The sequence below is a fragment of the Macaca nemestrina genome, chromosome 2 (genome assembly GCF_043159975.1).
Source record: "Macaca nemestrina isolate mMacNem1 chromosome 2, mMacNem.hap1, whole genome shotgun sequence".
In the NCBI taxonomy this organism is placed as follows: domain Eukaryota; kingdom Metazoa; phylum Chordata; class Mammalia; order Primates; family Cercopithecidae; genus Macaca; species Macaca nemestrina.
The window spans coordinates 28,550,891-28,572,361 of record NC_092126.1 but is presented as its reverse complement, the minus strand read 5'-3'; the positions used below and the strand labels follow the sequence as shown (position 1 = coordinate 28,572,361).

The following is a 21,471-nucleotide window of genomic DNA, read 5'->3' as shown; positions in this document are numbered from 1 at the left end:
TATAGACATAAATATAAAAATAAGATAGTTTCTTGATTACCATCTTAATTGGGGTCTCTCTCATAAAAAATAAAGTAAAACAAGTTCTGAGATGATATGGGGGCAAATAGTTTATTTGGAAGGTGATACAGGAAGTATAATTAAAGAATAGAGAAGTAAGACAGAAAAGGAAGGAAAACAAAACAGAAGTGTTAGTGAGATAGTTAAACTTGTAAACAACTGGGGCTCAATCCCACTGGAGGCCTCTGAGAGACTATGCAGGACGACTCAAAATTATTCAACCAAGAAGCAAGGAAAAGTGGAGTTGAGGCTCTTCAGGCAGCCCTGAAGAAAAAAAAATTCCTCACGCGAGACTATGCAGCAAAACCTGTGCCTGTCTTTGGTGACCTTCAGGGTAGACCCAGGCAAGGGCATGTGGGCAGGGACAGACAGTGCAGTAGAATCCTTTTCTAGGAGTAAAGTCATTAATAGGTGATTTGATGACACCTTGGGGAAAATGTAATCACGTGATGGTATTGATGAGATTTACGAAAAATGAAGTTCATATAATCAACTTCCAGTTATCTGTAATAAGGGTGGACTGAATAGCTTGTCATAAAATCTGCAGGTTTCTCTTAAACCTGTGCTTCTTCAGCTTTATGGAGATGTATGTTTTACTGCCATCTTCCTTCTGCACCTGCCCTCTCTGGAGCTGAGATTGTTGCTAATAAGAAGTAAGAGAGCCAAAGGGCAGACTACCAAAGCAGAAAAGGAAAGCTAGATGGTCCACTAACTGGCTTGAAAATACTTAAATCCAAAAGACTCAGCCATGCGCTGGATCACCCAAATAACCTCCTGTTAAAAGCAAAAAACAAACCAAAAAAACACTGAAACCCAAAACAAAACGAATGCAACTCCCTGTTGGAGAACTGGATGTTAACCTTCTATTGAACAGTTTCTCTTCAGATACCGCTCTTAGCTAAAACCACCCATCAATATCATTTGAATTCTTTCCTCTCGTATTTGAGAAAAGCATTTAATAATTTTAAGAACTGACTGATCTGTATCTTAGTTCATATATTAGAGTTAGTGATTCTTCTGAGAAAAAATATCTATATGTTCACCTTTAGGAATGTAGATATTTTTTCCAAGTTAGGGCTGTAAATCACACAGTTTGTTATTTTCCTTTGACAATGTGAATCAGGGGTAGATCCATTAACAAAAACAAAATTACCATTTGAAAAACAAAATATCTTCCCAGTATGATCCTGTATTCACGATTTATTTTCTTTTTTTTTTTTAATCATACTTCAAGTTCTGTGGTACATGTGCATAACATGTAGGTTTGTTACATAGGTATACACGTGCCATGGTGGTTTGCTGCCCCCATCCACCCGTCATCTACGTTAGGTATTTATCCTGATGCTATCCCTCCCCTAGTCCTCCAAGATGACATACATCTTTTTATCTTGTCAAACATTTAAATAAAAAGGGCAAGATAAAATATCAAGGTCCAACTATTCTTTCCCAAAGAATTAGGTTTTCCATAAAGGAAAATATCTGATTTATTCACGGTTGAAGCTTAAGTAGAAAAATCTTATCCTTCACACATAATTTAATTTATACACAGTTTTGACCCTTTGGATAGTGCATTAAAACCCACTAAGACAGGCAGAATAAAAAATACAAATGGACTTCAAACTTTAAAATTATCCCTTTTCTAACCTATTTTTCTTTTCCTCATCTTTCCTGTAAAATGATAGTTTATATAGAAAAAAAAAATTTTTGAAAGTCCAAACCTGATTTTACCATTTTGCCTATTTTCTATTACTAACATGTGTCATCACTTGATTGCTTTATTCTTTGTTTTTGCTATTATTTGGTTAATAGCAAGCAAGAAAAGAATTGATAATAAATGTGGGATGTACTGCATGATAAAAACTCTGCCACCAAAAGGACGACCTAAAATACGTGTGACACATGCCAGGCAGACTGTGGGGCACTGTGTGAGGTGTCAGAGCACTGCAGAATCTCTATTCTAAGATTTGTTCAAAGATTTAAGACATAAAGAAACCGTTCAGCAGTGTGTATATTTCATAATCATAATCTGCAAGCTAAATATGGAACAAAAGTCTGAAAAGGAATAATATTGGTAATTACCTACATTCACAGGTTAGGAGAGTTTAAAAGATGTGGGGCAGTTGCTAATATTAGAACGCTTTGACCACATTGCCATTGCTTTACAGCATAGTATGAAATAGTGTGACTCTAAGGAAACTCTTTGAAAATTACAAAAATGTCACGATAGGGGCCTTGGGCTGTGTAAGTCAAATGCTCCACTTCTGAAAAGGTTTGTAGGTGAAGGTTAGAGTGCATTCTCATTTCTGAAATGTGGCTGACCCAGAAAGATACAGGCCATAGCTTACCAACGGAGACTGTGTGCTCTGACACAGCAGGCATAAGGCATAAAACACACTATGGAAGAAAGAGAATTCACTTTGGAAAGAGACAAATATTTAGATTCCTATTCTATGATTTCAACAAGGTGTTTACCTTCCCTATGCACTATTGTCCTAAGGCTTTAGAGAAAATTATTTTATATCATCACTATGACCTAAAAGTTAGATTTCAAATTTAATTTTGTAACATCAAGATCTTTTAGCTTTATTTTCTCATTTTCAACTCCTCGAAAAGTCCAGTTACTGTTTCTAACATTTTGAAGAGTCCCACCATTATCAGATAAGCACTGTTATAAATTATACTGAGGTAACAAACCCCAAAGTGATTAAAATTTATTTCTCGTTCAAGCAAAATGCCTAACACAGGTCAGTAGAAGTGGCTGCACCATCTGGAATGTCACTGATTACTGTTTTCCATTTGAAGTGTGAAGCATAATTGTTTGGTTTGAAGGATAAACACATCATTTCTGCCGGTATTTTATTCACCAGAACTAATTCCATGGGCACGGTTAATTTCAATGGGAGAAGACAGTGTAAGCTTTTGTATATCCCAAAAGAAATAGAAAACTGGACACTGGGCAGGGTGCAGTGGCTTACGGCTGTAATCCCAGCACTTTGGGAGGCCAAGGTGGGCGGATCACAAGGTCAGGCGATTGAGACCATCCTGGCTAACATGGTGAAATCCCGTCTCTACTAAAAATACAAAAAAAATTAGCCGGGCGTGGTGGCGGGCGCCTGTAGTCCCAGCTACTTGGGAGGCTGAGGCAGGAGAATGGCGTGAACCCGGGAGGCAGAGCTTGCAGTGAGCTGAGATAGAGCCACTGCACTCCAGCCTGGGCGACAGAGTGAGACTCCATCTCAAAAAAAAAAAAAAAAAAAAAAGAAAAAGGAAAAGAAAACTGGATACCGGCAAACCCTCATAGTATCTACCATAGCACCTAAAAGCTAATAGGAAAATTTTGTCCCTCATTTAATTTTGCTCAAAATTCAATTCCAAATATCCCCCAATTAAAAGTATTATGTATTATCAAAGTAAAAAAAAAAATACCAGCAATGAAAGACCTTCCACTGGAAAACAAAGAATCTCAGTTGTTTTCTAGGTTATACTTGACAAAGCTAATAGATTAATGAAATCTCCTTGAGTCAAAGAGATGGAATAATAAGAGAGGCTGTTTTTTATTTAAAAGTTGCTTTACTACTTTTCTAAATGCCTACAAAAACAGGATATTACCAATAATTCACATAAGGGAACCTACATGAGTAATATATTATAGTAAAGTTGATTCCTTAGTCCTCTGAATTACTGTTGCCATTATATCTTTTCATTGACAAATGAGTCAACTGAAACACACTGACAGAATTGTCAGGTCATTCCAAGATTTGTCTATATAGGCTTTTTTCTTCTTCATCCTGATCATATATAGTTATTGTTCATCAATTTTCAAAGCAAAATATAAACAAAGACTGTACATTCACTTTTTGACTTAGAATGACAAAATTCATTTAACTCCTGGCAAAATCAACGGTTTTTCTTTTAATTTTTAGATACGTGTTATTGATGTTAATACTACGTTTTGTGGACATTGGTTTTTAACCTGGAATGTTTCCAACTAATTTATGCTTTGTAGAACTCTTTTTGGTTATTTTCTAGTTCTCAAGCCTATATAAATAGGCAGATTTGTAACTCTCATGAGAATTTTACTGCTTTTTAAAAATTTTTAATAACAATGTGGATCTCTCAAAAGAAAAAAAAATATGTACGCCATTCAGAAAACTTCTCCTGTGAGGTGTGGATTTAAAATGCATGTAACTTTTGGAGACTGGTTGTTTTCTTCCTCTTTGCCTGTGATTGCTTATAGATAGGACTCTTCTCATCTTTGAATAGAAGATGGATATATCAGTAAGAGCCCAAGTAAAAACCAATGCCACATTCCAAATGGGCAATTTTAGCAATGTTGAATTAAAAGGTTATTTACAAAGAAGTTAGTAGAGTATAGGGAAACCACAAGGGGTAGAACCACCCCTCTTGATAATAACAACGGAAGGTCACCACAACTCCTAGGTCAGAAGGGGCCAGAGTAGAGAGCAGTTACAGAATCATGAGTCAGAGAAAGCTTGGTGGAAAAGGTCAGTTGTCAGAAGCTGTGCTCTTTTGTTTTGTAGTGACATAGTGACTACAGTTAATAACAATGTATTGTATATCTGAAAATTGCTAAGAGTAGATCTTAAATGTTCTCACCACAGAAACAGTGGTAAGGATGTGAGGTAATAGATATGCTAATAAACTTAACTTAGTCATTCCACAAGGTATACATATATCAAAACATCAAGTTATGTGACATAAATATATATATATGATTTTTGTCAATTTAAAAAATCAAAATAAAAAAGAAATTTCTAAATATATTGGGGCTGAGGATCTGTCTGTAGAGCATGAACTAGCAGCATTGGCATCAACTTGAGCTTATAAGAAATGCAGAATCTCAGGCCCTGCCCAAGACCTCCTGCATCTGAGTATACTCTTTGTCTAAATCCCCAGATGATTCCTATACACATTAAAGTTTGACAAGCACTGTTCTATACAACCAGTATTCTGAGAGCAGACAAACTTTCATCTGGTGTTTACTGATAGCAGTAAAGATCCCTTAGCCAGACAGCAATTTGAACACTAATCAAACTTTGCCACAGAAACCAGGAAAACAGATGACAAAAGCAGTCAAAGGGTTGATAAATAACAGATTACCATGGTACAGCTGAAGTAATGTCCAAAGGCCTGAGCTTGCAGAAACTCAACGAAGCCATTGAATCACTTTCAGGACTATAATTGGTCATTTTGTATTGGTAATGTTGGACTTGTAATTCTTCCCTAATTATAATTTAAGAGACATCGGCTGCACCTGCAGAAGTAAAACCCTGGTTAGTAGTCCTGTGTGACCTAGAACAAGCCACTTCACCTTCCAACATTCTAGTCTCTCCAGATGTAGACAAAGATTTACAACTTTTATTAGTAATGGGATTGAGGTCATCATTTGGATGAAATGTATGCACATGCTGAGTGTGATTATTATTTTAGCTGACAGATAAAAAGACTATCACTTGTTTTGAATGCTTTGTAAAGCAAAAGACACAAAAATGAAATTATGCCAATCGTCTTTTTTGTTTTTCCTGTTTGTGGAGTTTGTTTGAACATGTCTAAATCCTATGATAAATATGCAACGTAACAAAGGATTAAATGAAAAACCATTTGCTTTCCCCTAATCATAGCTTGTAAAAATGTATATGTATTTGTAGTGGGGCGGGGGATGACTGGTATAATTAGTACCCCTTAGGAGAATTGTGTATAGCAGGCAAATGTGTACATGTTTGGCAAAAATTGAGTGACAGGTCAAGAATTCTTCAAGCTAAGAAGATTATGTCAACAGATGCATACCCCATCTGCTCACTGAATGCACAAAAATGGAAATCACATTATTTTCTCTGCCTATCAACGGAAGTTCCAGTTATACTTAAAGCCCAATAATTATGTCACACCAATAGCCAAGATGGAGAAATATAAAACATATGTAAAATGAAGTAAAGCTCTTTTATATGATTTTATATGTCATTTTATGTGAAATGAAAGGTATTGTCAAAGACACTTTTCCTCTGGTCCGCATTAGTAACTCATACTTTTATTCCCAAAAGGCACAATCTAATGACACACCAGAACAGTAAATCTGTGTTTACACCAAAAAACACACAATCTAACTATGGACACTGACAATGCATATAGGTCACCAGTACTGCAGATAGATTATTTAAGCGGTTTAATAACATGACGTTTTGAAAGCTCCCATTTTGAAGTGGTGGAGACTTCCATGAGACATGGATCTTATATGAAACATTCTTACCTGCTCGAGGTATACTGACACTTCTTTATCTTTCAGTGATATTTAAGGGCGACTGATGAAAGTGAGTTACTGAAGTTCAATTGAAAATAACAAAAAGTCATAAGAAATTCACCATGAAATTCACTATTCATTGAATTATTCATGAATCAACAAAGATTTGTAGAGTTCTATTATGTGGCACGATTTTCACAGGAGCTCAACTACTGTAAAGAGCAATAAATATATGTAGTAGCTGCCCTACCTGCCCCCCGCTCCACATTGGTCCTTATTCAATTCTGATCAAAACCAGGCTGCACATCCTTACATCCTTTATAGAGAATTTTTAATCCATCTGAATGCAGTTGCTCAAACTTTGTACTTGAAATACAGGACCTTAATCTAAATTTTCCAATGGCATCAATTATTGCTGTTTCTACTTGCCACTGCAAAGATCCATGCAAGGCAATACTAAAAATTCAAGACTTTTTCTTCTGATATTAATTATGTAAAATTGTTACCAGGAATGGCTTATCTCTCCATGCTAAGGCAGAAGAAGAGTTATGGAGATAACTGTAGTTTCTATTTTCTTTAAGCTAAATACTTTCTGGATTAGGATTCCCTCCCTTGCAGAAGTTCTCTACCAAGCTTAGTGCCTGTGTCACAAATCCACTATCAAATCGAGCCACCTGGAATTCTGACATGATACCAGTCATATGGGGACTAAAGTTTTATATCTATTATATTATTTAATCCTCACAACAGGGCCCTTATGGAACTATGACACAGAGTAACATTACACCAATAAAACTGATTAAACATGAGAGGAGTAAACCAGATACTCTGGAAATGTAGGGCAACAATGACTATTTCCAAACCAACAGAAGTTCTGAGGAAACCTGGATACAACAGAAATAGAAAAGCTGTGGTAGTCAGTGATTCCCTTCTTAGGGTTATGGAAGGATCAGTGGGTGGATTATCATGGCCCGTTGGCAAGTCAATTGTCACATAGGTTTTTATTCATGACAGGAGATGTTGTTTAACAAGAGCAAATGCATTGCCTGCAAAACGTCTAATGATTTGTGTGGTGAATGCAAGAAGCTGGGAGAATAGACAAGGGAGGAATCTTTAGGTGCTTCAAAGTTTTGGATACAAAACTGTACCACTTGGAAGCACAGATGGTGTTTTCATCACTTCTTTTTTTTAACAGTTGGGATTTTGGAAGAGATAGAGGAATCTTGGATGTGAACAATTGGCTATGCAGATGGTGATGGTAAACTGGTTTGGCCAACAGTTTTAAATTCCAGGCTGATGGATTCTTATCCATGGAAGAATAAGAAGGAGAAGGGGGAAGAAGAAAAAAAGAGGAAGAGGGGAAAATGGATAAAGAAAATGTAAATTAATAAACAAATAAGAATGTATATTGTTATGTTTCCTTTATGCAGTCTTTTTATAAAGAGAATCTGAAGGCCACATCTACAATAGCCATCCAGAGTAGCAATCAGGGATGCAAAATGTTTGCCAAATTTCAGTTGATAAACAACTCTTAATAACTTAATTGAGTTCATCACTTGGCATTCATAATGTAGTTATGAGATCTAAGAATCAGTCACTGGGGGAAATTTCCCAGAGAATTAGAACTACCCATGGAAATCAAGTTTATGCTGGGACAGATGACAAAGCAATAAGACAAGTGAAATCCAGCAGAAACCTTGGCTAATGGAGACATATTTCTACAATTAGGAAGGAAACACAATAAGGGAAAAGGGATTCTTAACAGTAGAAATACCACCTGCACTTAAAATGATAGTCAAGGCTTTGCTTTAGGAAAGTTATATATATGAATTCTAACAGTCATACCCACTTTTAGTATATATACTTGGAATGAAGATGGCCAGTTACAGTTTTTCCAATACAATTTTGTATCAGGCAACTTTCCCCTAAAATATTTATGGTAAAATCATGAGATAAAATAATATCAGAATCAAAGGCAATATGACAATCAAAAGTCCTTCAAAATGGAGGTGTTGTATTTATTTTACATTCAAGATTTGCTGAGTGCATGTTGTGTTCTAGGCATTGCCTTGAGACCAGGAGATACTGAGATAACAGTTTTACCCTCAAGGAACTCAAAGACTAGTTGGTACAGTCTTGTGTGATGCAAATTGGTCAGGGCTAAAACTGCTATGTGAGTGTCAGTAAGTCAAGGAAATGCTCTGCTGAGGAAATTAAGTATTAAAAGAAGTTTGAAGGAGAAGATTTTCTTGCCAGACAGAGAAGGGCAGAGGAGAAGAGCCCACAGTCAGAAGGAACAGCACGCACCAGGGCAGTGAAGGGTAAAGCTCACTGTATCTGATGGTGTGCAAGGGAGAAAACGCAGGACATGGAGTCATTAAAAACTAAGTGGGGCTTGTGAAGGGCTTTGTATTACCTGCTCAGAAAGATTGCATTTTCTAATATGAGCGTCAGAAACATTTAAGTATTTTATGCTGCTGTTGAGGTAAGTGGGAAAACTTAGGCTCATTTGATCAGAAGAATTTTGTTTGTTTTAATTGACATATCTCTTTGCAATTAAGTTGTATTTTGAAGACATATCCTTTTTTTATTAATTATACTTTAAGTTCTAGGGTACATGTGCACAACGTGCAGGTTTGTTACGTATGTATACATGTCTTCTTAAGTGGATAGGGTTTTGTTCACAAAGTAGCCCCAACAATCCTTTTTTAGCAAATGAGTGTCTTCTTACCATGCTATAGAGAAGCACTTGCACCACCACCCTCAGATAGTAGCAACACTGCATTCTTTGCCTTCAACATTTGATCAAGACTGAGATCTTTCCTGTTTTAGAATAAATTTTGATAGCAAGCACAGCAGGAAGCAGTAAACAAAAATGCAGTAAAACTTTATGGCATTTTCCGTGGCAGTATGTTGTCACCTTTACTGTCACCACAGTCTCCACTTCTAGGAAATGCCATCTCTCCTTGTGACAGCTGGCTTTGTCATGGTAAAAAGAGAGATCCTTTCCTTAACACAATTAATTCCCTCATGCAACTTTAATAAGGTTCAAGGGTGTATCCCCAGAGACACAGTGGCAGGAATCTTCCCTAACATGAATTGATTATTTCCCTCTAGAGTTAAAGAAATCTGTTTCCTTGAGTTCCTTGCTCCTTTTAGTTCAAGCTAGGATAGTAATTTGTTTTCTGAAAATGTTAGTGCTTGTTTATGTTCCTGGATCCTGTCAAGACTCTGGATTCCCATTCAAAGTTCATGGCCTCAAAGTTGTGCAAATGCATGGTAAGCCAGGCACAGAAAGACAAATACTGCATGTCCTCACTCGTTTGTGGGAGCTAGAAAAATATATCTCACAGAGGTAGAGAGTAGAATGATGATTACCAGAGGCTGGGAAGGGAGAGGTGAGGATGAAGAGAGGTTAGTTAATGGGCACAGAAGTACAGTTAAATAAAAGGAGTAAGTGCCATTGTTTGACAGCATAGTAGGGTGACTATAATTAACAATAATTTATTGTATATTTCAAAATATCTAGAAGAAAATATTTGAAATATTCCCAACACAAATAAATGATAAATGTTTGAGATAGTGGTTATACTAATTATCCTGAGTTGATCATTGCACACAGTATTCATATATAAAATATCACATGCATCCTATAAATATATATGATGATTATATATCTGTAAAAAAAAAAAAAAGAATGTGTCTATGCAAAGGTATTTCAATCATGGAAAAATATCTGTTTATTTTGAAAACTAGAAAAATATTTCATCAGAAATATGTCTATTAACATATCTGTTTCCAGTTCTTACCCTGAGGAAACTATTTTTGCATTCATATAGTTTGCTATGAAGATATTTTACTGTGTTTAATCAGTATCCTATTTTTTTTAGAGATGACGCTATTTACTTAATGTTGAATTAACATTTCACACAGCTTTTTACTCATGAGGCTACCTTTCTGTGTCATTGTGTTCTTTACATGTTCTGACCACATTAGGAAAAATCTCTCAACCCTTTCTTAAGCAATATTTCTTTTTCCACATGATAACATTCTATAACAGAATGAATACCAAACTTAGAAGTCCTAAATTCTAGACTGAAGACTGTCATTCATGAAATAAGTGACCTTAAAAATGTCCTTTCACCTCTAAGTCTTATTGCTCCCATTTTACAAGTTGAAAAATAATAATACATCCCTGCCTGTCTTAGCACTGTTTGTAGATCCAATAGGGAAAATGTACCTGAAAGCACATTGTATAAATTTACAAACATACAAACATTTGTTGAATAACATAAGTTGATGTGCCTAAAATTCAAAATTGTTCTTCAGAGACTGTGCCTTTATTTAATTCTCAATAGAAGGTCAATTCAAAGCATTTTTATTGGGAAGTGAACTAATGTAGCCCTGGTGAGCTTCACACAGGAATTTAGCTTGGACAGCCTATATGAATGGATGGCTAATGTGCCTCTTTAACCATCTCATTTAGTGGCAGCCTTGTCTTCTGAAATTATAAGAGTTAATCAATTTAAGATGGAACCCTTGTGAATGTAGGTAGTGCAAAGATCCTGGGGTAATGATTTAAGTGTGATTCATGTGCTTTAGAATTGAAGTTTGGCAGGTCATGAAATTGACAACCTGTAGTAAAGATTTCAAAGCATATTGAATTTTTCTCATATTCATTGTTTCACTTCTCAAATGTGGGACTGAGAGATGTTGTTGTCTTCAGAAGTTTTAGATTTGCTGAAAAGCCTAGACAAGTATTCAGTTGAATCCCTTGAGTTTCAGGCCAGCGGAAGGGCAGAAATAGTTTTGGCCTGGCAATTTCAAGACAGGTGTTACCAGTTGGTTGCCCGAACCATGGAAGAACCTCCTTCTGGCCTTTTTTAAAATGCCTGACTTTGAGCAGTGTTACCTCCTGATAGACCTGCCAGGGAGAATTAGTTTCAGAATGCACTCACAGTAAGTAGACTGAATTAAGTTGCTGGATGAATTAGGAATATGTACTTAGATGTTGAAGAATGTCTGCCCAAAACAGCAGTCTTGAATGAATCTTCAGTTCAATGAAGTTGAACTACCTCTTTTTGTTTCCTGATTATATTTAGCCCATAGGTTCATTTGCTTCTATTAGCGTTTTGTGGTTCATGACAGTACAATAAAGTCATAGAAAGTCCTTTATAAAATACAAAGTATTGTAGCAATGAAGGCAAAGTATTACATTATGTTAGTTATATGAATATAACCAAAGACTAGAAAATATATGTGTGTGTCCTGCTTTCTGAAATATGTTTTCCTCAATTTGAAGAATACATATCTTTTAGAAAAGCCAACTTTAAGTGAAATTCAATTTTCTGGTGTTCTTCCATGATTCAAATACTGATGTGGTCATTAGGAAAATAAATTATCTGAAGAATTTTATTATGCGTTTTAAGTGTAAAACGAAGACTCTTCAACGATTCTTAAGTGTTTGGGGGCTGTGAAAGCTAAATGTCTCACCTAGAAAACAGAATGAAGTACATACAACACAATTTGTTGTTCTATAATTCCGTGGGGTTTCAGGTTCACTGATGGGTTCCAGGACTCTCAGACACTCTGCAGTGCTTATCTCTACTTATCCGCATTGCAGGTCTTTTTATTTCTTTCCAACTCTCATTCCATAGCTTTCCCTTTTTCTGCAAACTTTCTCTGTAGCAAATCTGGTATGAATTCTTCTGTAGCAACCTCACCATCACTGAAGGCCACTTTGTCTCTGGCCTATAATAAGCGTAGGCTTCAACCAGAAATGGCAAGAGTGAGACCTACCATTCACCAGGTGTCTACTCCAAATAGGTAGTAGTGCTTAGTGTGCTGAGTGCTTTACATGCAATTTCTCCACTCCACATTGTTTTGAAGCGTCCGATGATTTTTGTGCACTATCGTGCATCCCATTCACCCAGAGTGAGCAGAGATATCATCAGTACTTAAGAGATGATGGATCCATATCTCTCATTCTGTTTAAGAATCCCAAATCATTACTTAAGATCCCCAGACTACTTATGCCCCTCTAGGATCTTTCAGAATGAGGACGTCTTTAGATCAGGATGTATGTTCATTCAGATGCCTAACCTACTCAGTCACCCCTTGGGCTTGGTTGGAGTTGGAGCAGCTTTTCAGGCTTTCTTATTAAGAAATTTCTTTTTCATGGCTCACACCTGTAATCCCAGCACTTTGGGAGTCCGAGGTGGGTGGATCACAAGGTTAGGAGATTGAGAGCATCCTGGCTAACATGGTGAAACCCCGTCTCTACTAAAAATACAAAAAATTAGCCAGGCATTGTGGCAGGTGCCTATAGTCCCAGCTACTCGGGAGGCCAAGGCAGGGGAATGGCGTGAACCTGGGAGGCAGAGGTTGCAGTGAGCCGAGATCGCGCCACTGCACTCCAGCCTGGGCGACAGTGCGAGACTCCGTCTCAAAAAAGAAAAATAAAAAAAAAAAGAAATTTCTTTTTCACCAAGCAAATGCTAAAATGTTTAAAAATAAATAAGGAGGAATAAAAGAAAACCAAAAGAAATATCACTTCCCTGCTTCATTTCTCTGAAATTTGGTCACTACTTTGCACCTCTAACTATTGCCTTTCACTTTGCTCTATCCACATAGGTAACAACATTGACTCAGGAAGTTTCTCAGTTGGGTAAAGACATGAGAAATGTGATCCAGCTTCTGGAAAACGTTCTGTCACCTCAGCAGCCATCACGGTTTTGCTCTCTGCACAGCACCTCTGTGTGTCCCTCCAGGGAGAGCTTACAGACCAGAATGAGCTGGAGTGTGCACCAGCCTTGCCTACACTTGCAAACAGGCGGGGCTGCCTATACGCAAGCACAACTTTGTAGCAGTAATATCACCTCAGACATTTGGAGTGTGGATCCCTCCTCTGTGGGGAGCAGCCCCCAACGAACTGGAGCTCATGAGCAAAATCCTGCAGACAGTGAACTTTATCATTCTCCAAGCCTTGATTATTCACCTTCCCACTACCAGGTTGTCCAAGAAGGTCATTTGCAATTTTTAAGGTGCATCTCTCCACATTCAGATTCTACGCTGACACCTCTGCAGTCCATTTCAGCAACTCTCTCATCCTCTGTCTGCTCCTCTTCGGAGACATCTTTGCACCTAGTTCTCCCAAGCAGATCAGAGGAGGGCAGCTTCAGTCAGGGAACTGTGAGTTCCTTCAGTCTGGAAAACTTACCAGGATCTTGGAACCAGGAAGGAATGGCATCAGCGTCTACAAAACCTTTGGAGAACTTTCCACTGGAAGTTGTCACAAGCACAGCAGAAGTGAAAGATAACAAAGCCATAAATGTATGATATTAGTGCCCATGAAGCAGCTGCTAATTTCAAACCTACCACTGCATGACAGTTTTAGTTTGCCTTTTTTGCCTCTGGTGGGTAGGAAGACTGAGCAAAGCTGGGAATCCTGCAGAAAAGAGTGTGAGGAGTCAGGGAAAGGCAGAACCACCTCCATGCTGTAGCAAACAATTTCTAGATGCTAGAAGCATAATAGAAACATTTTTCTGTACAGGTATTAAACTACTGGTCTGTTTGACAGACATTGGTAACAATCCAAAGACCCTGAGGGTCTGAGCAGCTAGAAGTCCTAGACAAAGAATTTGTGGATGACTTTTGTCCCAGGTGGCTTTTGTGAAGTGTGGCAAAGGTTTTTCATGAGTGCCTGATTGTCATTCCTGAACAATATCCATAGCACTGTTGGCCTCAGGAGTGTACAGCTCCTGCTGATCTATTTTTCTTTTTGTGAAGGCAAAGGGACAATTATCACTGCATGTCATCTCCTAGACAATCAGTCAAATAGAACTGGTGGCCAATTGTTAGCTATTCGCACGTTATTTGCCATGTAAATGAAAACGTCTTTATTTATCAAAAAAACACAGAGGCTATTTTTATATCCTTGGTATGAAATATGTATTTAAACTATTTAAATATTTATAAAGAAATGAATGTTTTCTTTTCATTTTGGTAAAAAAAAAAAAGCTTGCTGTTTTAACAAGAAATGCACTACTGTTGTGTATAGTAGATCAAAAATTATTTATTACTAAGAGGATGTAGTTTCCAAAGGAATCCCCCATTTTCTCTGCATGTAGTTTGCAACAAATGTATTCTCATGCTTCTGGATTATAAAAGAAAAGTGAAGTCATATTTTGTTGATGAAATAAAAACATGGACTGAGTGTCAACTACATGAGCTTTGGCATGGGGGTAGACAGGCTCCATCTAGGCTCTGCCGACTCATGTCAATGACCTGATTCAAGGTCGTTGTGCCAGCAGAAATGTCTGTCCTCTAGGCATCATATTTTGTGGCTCAAGAATTCAAAATGGGTCTGTGGACATAGGGCAATTTTGGACTCAAAGTGAGGGAGAAAACCTGGGTGTGTCCTTTCCCAGTGCTTTTCTTTTACAAGAGGTAGTAGACCAGTGGAAATCCCCAAATGGAGCCAAGACTTCTGAGCTGTAACTTGTGGGAGTAATACCAGCTTGCAGTGGGTCAGCACTTTACCTTTTTTCTTTAAGGCTCCACAACGCTATGCAGTGCAGTTGTTTTCATTCCTATTTTTCATAAATCTCAGGGGAAGCCCCAGAGATTACACAGTCAGGAATGCTAACACAGTCTAGAATCCGTAATGTTCCCTACATCTCTCACTAACAGGCAAATTCAGATGCTGGGATTGGCAATGATTTAAGCACCTTCACTTAAGTTTTATGTTATGTTTTAGAACAGTTATGGTCTAATTGTCTTAGACATTTTGGGAAGACATATTGGGTTCACATTCTGGAGTTCTCTATTTTCCACCACAAAGAATAAACAATCTGAGAATTGTATCATTAAAAGTATCTAAACACACCAAGACTTCTGATGTTGTGTGAATCTTGCACCTTAAAACTGGATAGAACAGCAGAGAGAAAAGATATCTTTTCTAAGAAAAATGAACACAGGACATGTTTATAAGGCAGGTCACTCAGGCCTCAATGCCTTCTACTTTCCTCCTCTCCAAAATTCAGTCTTTCTCTAAGTTAAGGCGAAAAGTGAGACAAAGGCAGCATTCTAGATTTCATGTATTCATTTACATTCTCCCTTCTGCTCTTCTTGACCTGTGTAATCATTTTAAGTGCAGTTCAAAAAGAGTTAACTGGTGTTGGCTCACAGGTGTCCTTCCGGCAAACTACACTGCTATTACTAATGCTAACAAGAATAACTGGCATTCTGTTTCTTGAGTACTGACTTTGTACCAGTCAGTTTTTAGGAATTAATACACATTATACTTCCTTGTGTATTAATCAAACACTGCTAACAGTTACTTATTTGTTATTATTATCCCTATTTTACAAGTGAATAATTGAGGCACAGATTTTTTTTTAACTTGCCCAGTCACATTATTTTAAATGATTGATAGACTCATGGCTGCTCTAAGTACCTCTCTCTTCATGTTCACATGCATGCTTGTTGATCTTTGAAACTTTACTAATAATTACAATTGACCACTTTACTAATAATTACAATGAGGGGCAAGGGGGCTGACCCCACACACAGTTAAAAATTCATATATAACTTTTGACTCTCCAAAAATTTAACTTTAATAGCCTATTGTTGACTGGAAGCCTTACTGATAACATAAACAGTTGATTTACATACATTTTGTATATTATATGTATTATATACTATATTCTCACAATAAAAAAGCTAGAGAAAAGAAAATTGTATTAAGAAAATCATGAAGAGCAAATATGTTTACTCTTCATTAACTGGAAGTGGATCATCATAAAGGTGTTCATTGTCAGAGTCTTCACATTGAATAGGCTGAAGGAGGAAGAGGAGGAGTCTTGCTGTCTCAGGGGTGGCAGAAGCTGAAGAAAATCCGCATATGAGTGGATCATGCAGTTCAAACCCATGTTGTTCAAGGGTCAACTACAACTTTTTTCAAAATCAGTGAATAAAATATTTGAGTTATTTTTACAATGCAAGTAAACAAATAGGATTAATTAGCTAAGTTCTTGGGATTTGGGGATGTTCCCGTGAATTGGCTGGAAACAAGCCCATATTTTCCATCCAATCACCTTCTCTGTATTTACTCAACATCTGACTTTAGCAGGCATGAGAGCCAGCTCCCTGACCTGCATGGAGCTGCAGCTGGACAAAAGTGAGTAAGCACCTGGGAGGAGAGAGGGCTCCCATGCATTTCTTCCATGAGGACCTCTGCCTCATCCAAATCAGTCCCATTTTATTCCTTATCGACAATTTCCCCCATCTACTCTGACAAATAGGACTCTCCCATATCCAGGGCAACTCAGGATGATACAGTTTAGTTCTATTTTGTTTAAGTATGTGCTAATAATATTCTAGAAAGTGAGAATTTCAAGTTTTCCTAGATGTTTCATTGTCCAACCATTGTAGCTGCATAAATAGCAAAGGCCCTTGTTTTCTTATCAGGGGTGCATTTTTGAGCCCCTCCATTTTCTTCACCTACTCACCCTCTGCTGAAGGAACATCCCAGGAACCCAGAGGCAACAAAAGCAGTTACTTTCTTGGTCAAGGTAGTTTTTTTTATTATTATTATGTTGAGAATAAATGTCTTCTATGCAATTCTAATTAAAACCAGAGAGATTAAGCAAAACTTCATATTAATTCAATATAAGAAGAAATTTCTGATAATTCCGGCTACTTACAAATGGAGTTTATTGTTTATCCCCAATAAAGTGTCCTCTCAGAGGCTGCATGAATATTTGATAGGAACAGTTTTTCCAGAAGGGCTGTGCATTGGACGTGAAGTCAGCAGAATGCCTACATCACAACCACAGGGAGTATATATTTGAAATGCAGAAAATCTAGCTTCAAGCCAGCTGCTTTGGATGGGTCCTGAAACTCTACCATTTAGTAAACTTCCTGCGTGACTCAAATCTAAAGGCTGAGAAGTATTGGTCTAGAATCTATAGAAGTACAAGTCTGAGTCCTAGCTAATCTGTATGTAAGTAGACAACTATTGAAATTCTATTAAGGACAGCCCAGAGTCTGTAATTGTATAATAAAGAAAGTTGATTAACTCCTAAATCAGTAGTCCTCCAACTTTAGTTCAAATAATGTATTTCTGGAGGATCTTATTAAAAGAGAGATTTCAGGGCTCCAACTCCTCGGACATGAGCTAAGTCCCCAAGTGATTCTAATATGTATGTTCCAAGAAACAAATTCTGAAAACATTGTCCTAGGAAGTACAACCATTCCTTTTACAATGAGCTAGTTCTGTGAGAAGATGGACCATCTAGAATCAAACCAATTAAAACCGACAAGTTTCTTTCTGTACAGTTCCAAATACATCAATGACTTTTTTTAATCAAAGTAACTGATATCTTTTCTCCAAGAGAGCTTTGAACATGCATCAATTACTTCAATGAAAAATGATTGTCTACTGTGTGTCTTGCACCACTTATACCTCTTGATTTGTTGTAGATCTTTGTTTTCTTGTTTCATTTAGATTTTCTAGAAGAAAAAAGAAAAGTGAAAATACCTTCTGAAGTTTCAAAAACGGGTCAGTTATCTGATAGGAATCATATTTGTATGTGAAGCAAGATAACTATTTGGTCAGTAGATGACAGTTGCTGTGGATGTCCCCTATGTGAAATGGAATTGCTAATGTTAAGATTGTGATTTTATTCATAACAATGAAAACAGCCTGCCCCAAATAGTTCTTGCTAAAGCTACTTATTCTCATGGCATATATAGCTCATTTTCTAAGGTCATCTTTTTAAGACGTTGCTTTTATGTCTTCTTTTCTAAGTATATAGTGCTTCAAATGTAGTCTTCTCTTAGACACCATCATCACTGAAAATAGAACTTGGGTACATATGCAGGCACAGGCCTTATTAAAGCCTCTTCCAAAAGGCTTTCCTTTGCCTATTTATTTCACTTTATACAAAGGCAAATGGTCCAAATAAATATTAAGCTGAGAAAGGAGCAGGAGTTTTGGAAGAACACAAAGGAGTGTTTGCCTCCAACCATGTTTTCTTGCTCTGTGATCTGGACAGTTATTCAAGACATCTGAGCCTCAATTTCTTCATCTAAAACTTGAAGAATAAAATACATCCAATTTTCAGAGCCTTCGTGAGAGTTAATGAAGGAAATTTTGTGAAGGCACACTACCCGACGTACAATAAACGCTAAATAAATGTCAATTTATCTTCCTGACCTTTCATCCCCTGGTTCCTAACCTATTTCCCCCTCCTCCCCTCATCTCCTTCTGCCCTCTCCTTCCTGATTTTTTTCACCTTTCCTTGCCCCCACCCTCCTCTTCCCCAACTTCTTCCTGGCTCTCCCTTTATCTCCAGCCTCATCCCACTTACATCTTCTCTGTTCTCTCTTTCCCGCTCCATCCTCTCCCCTTGGCCCTTCCTCACACTTCCTCCTTTTCCCTCTCCCTCAGTGTTCCAGGCCACTTTCTGGAAAATGAATCCTCTCTTTGACATTTTCTCTGCTTAGGTCACAAACTAGCTTTCATAATATATCCCCTACAGTCTATTCATCACAGTGTTAACAATCAAGTCAACATTTACCTTTTTTAAAAAAGTTGTTAAAGAGCCACCAGGGCAGAAAAACGTGCTGTTTCTGCCCCCAGCCACCTTATCCCCAACCCGTGTGGCTTCTAATATGTCTATCTGAATTTCAGTGAAGTTTTATTTTGAACTCTTTAATTACAGAAAGATACAGGAAGTTTACTCACTAACACAAATATATTCTACAAACACACACCATGTTCCCCATAAAGTTTTTCTGTAGAGATTTGCTGTTGCTTCAGAAATCACACACATATATGTCACACCTACCACCCCTGGTAACAGAAGACCTGAGCACTATCAGCCAAAAGCCTCAGAGCTTTCTCTGTGGCAAATGTTGTTGCCCTCTTACCCACAGTTCCTCTGGCTAGAGGCAGAGCTTACGAAATATCTGCCACTACACACAGATGCCTTCAAAGCTTCCCTAAAGAAGCCCATCGTGTGAGTAGGTCTCATCAGAGGAAATAAGCCAAATGTTACCTCCTGCCGCTTGTGTCCTGAAAGAACCTATTCCTTGGGTTGTGTCATTCAACAGAGCCCTGAATAAACAGTATAAAAGACACGAGGGCAGCACAGTGAGGCAGAGATAGACCAGCACTTCCACACCTGTCATTGCAGGTAATTAAATAAGCTGTACATTCCAGAAAAAAAAACAGCTGGTGGGAAAAACTGTGTCCGAAGGGCAAAACTATGCCTTCTTAGGCTACTTCCTTTTAATGTGGGTTTTTCCCTTAAGGAGATAAGAAGCTGGAAATGGGATGGAATTTGATGCTGAAGCTAAGCTTCTGGGTCTTTTTCACAGTTGGCTTGATAAAAATAGAACATACATATGTGATATATTTAAGTACAACAAAGAATCAAATAAGAGGAAGTGAGACTTAAAAGTGTGTCTGTGCTTTTTATTTTTGTAAAGAACTAATATACTAAGTTGAAAGTACCATTTTCATTTAAGAATTTCCTCCAGGGTAAAGAGTACCCCATTGCTTTGGCACTTTTACTTGCAATGGTAATTTTTTTTAACCAGTACTGACTCCTGAACTTTACACTACTCCTGTAGCTTTATTCTTCACTATGGTTTATTTGTCCTGAGAGAGAATTATTTCTGAACTCTGCATGGGGGTCAGTATTAAATGTTACTAAGGAAGGGGCTCAAACTCAGCCCCATCTTTCGGGGAACACAGAGCCCTCTGGGTAGCTGCAGCCACATGGCCGACACTCAGCATCTTCGGGGCCCCTTGCTATGATTGGCAGTGATGTCCAGAAGCCCTCAGATGGAAACACAGATTTCCAAAAGCTGCCATGATAACTTATTGACCAAAATGAGTCATAAGAGTTCCTCCTGCTCTAATCAGACAACCTGTGGAACCAAATCTAATTGTCAACTCTGGCTTCTAGTACCCCAAATGTATTTGGGCCCTGGGCTTAGATCACTTAGCATATCTCTTGTTAACTTACACAAAAGTCACGTCTACAGAAAAGGGGTAAAGAAGACGAAATTTCTGACTTTTGGTTCCCAAGGTGTGATTTGCGGGACAATAGCAGCAGCTTCATCTGGAAGCTTGTTAAAAATGCAAAATCTTGGACCCGATCCCAGAGCAGTGAATCAGGATCTACATTTTGACAAGATTCTCAGGTAATTTGTGCACATGTTAAAGGCTTAGAAATACACAGACAAGGCCGGGTGCGGTGGCTCATGCCTGTAATCCCAGCACTTTGGGAGGCTGAGGTGGGCAGATCACAAGGTCAAGAGATGGAGACCATCCTGGCTAACATGCTGAAACCCCATCTCTACTAAAAATACAAAAATTAAACAGGTGTGGTGGTGGGCGCCTGTAGTCCCAGCTACTCGGGAGGCCGAGTCAGGAGAATCGCTTGAACCCGGGAGGTGGAGGTTGCAGTGAGCAGAGATCACGCCACTGCACTCCAGCCTGGCAGCAGAGCAAGACTCCATCAAAAAAGGGAAGGGAGCGGGAGGGGAGGGGTGAAGAGAAAAGAGAAGAGAAGAGAAGAGAAGAAAAAGAAAAAGAAAGAAATACCCTGACAAACATTGGTTCTTGACTCTGGCTACCCATTGGAATTACCTATGTCACTTTTAACAAACAGATTCCTGGCCTTAACCACAAAGAGTTTGATTTAGTTTGTGTGGGTAGTACGTAAGTATTGGTAATGTTTACATTACTTCAGTATACACCCAGGGTTGAAGAAAACACTGCTTTAGAACGGTAGTTTTCAAAATGTGGTGGCTTAACCAGCAGCGACCGGCATCACCAGGAACTTGTTAGACATGCAAATTCACACTCCACCCCAGACATATAGAATCAGAAACTCTGGGGGTAGGCCCAGCAACCTGTGGTGCTTCTGATACCAGCTAAAGTTCGAGAACTACTGCTCTAGTCTAGATGACAAAGGACACAGCCTCGGCTGAAGTAGGGTTTAAGCAGGAAAGAATGTGCATATAGTTACAAGGTATATAACAAGATGTGTATCAATATCAACCTTCCTCTTGGAGACTCATCATCTTCTTTCCACTTCAAATACTCCTCTGTTTTAAAACCATAGTAGTAGATG

At 38.0% G+C, this 21,471-nt stretch overlaps 1 protein-coding gene across 7 annotated transcripts in view; it reads left to right on the top strand.

The window, feature by feature from the left end:
- LOC105465816 (potassium voltage-gated channel subfamily H member 8) overlaps positions 1-15,964 on the top strand; it is a 383,293-nt gene extending 367,329 nt beyond the window's left edge. For 3 of the 7 annotated variants that reach the window (XM_071090847.1, XM_071090848.1, XM_071090846.1), the window contains one exon: positions 12,953-15,964. In XM_071090847.1, coding sequence (XP_070946948.1) covers positions 12,953-13,657 — 705 coding nt within the window. In that variant the 3' untranslated portion in view covers positions 13,658-15,964. The remainder of the gene's footprint in view (positions 1-12,952) is intronic. The other 4 variants (XM_071090844.1, XM_071090845.1, XM_071090843.1 and 1 more) reach the window with 2 other exon arrangements.
- The last annotated feature ends 5,507 nt before the right edge of the window (positions 15,965-21,471 follow it).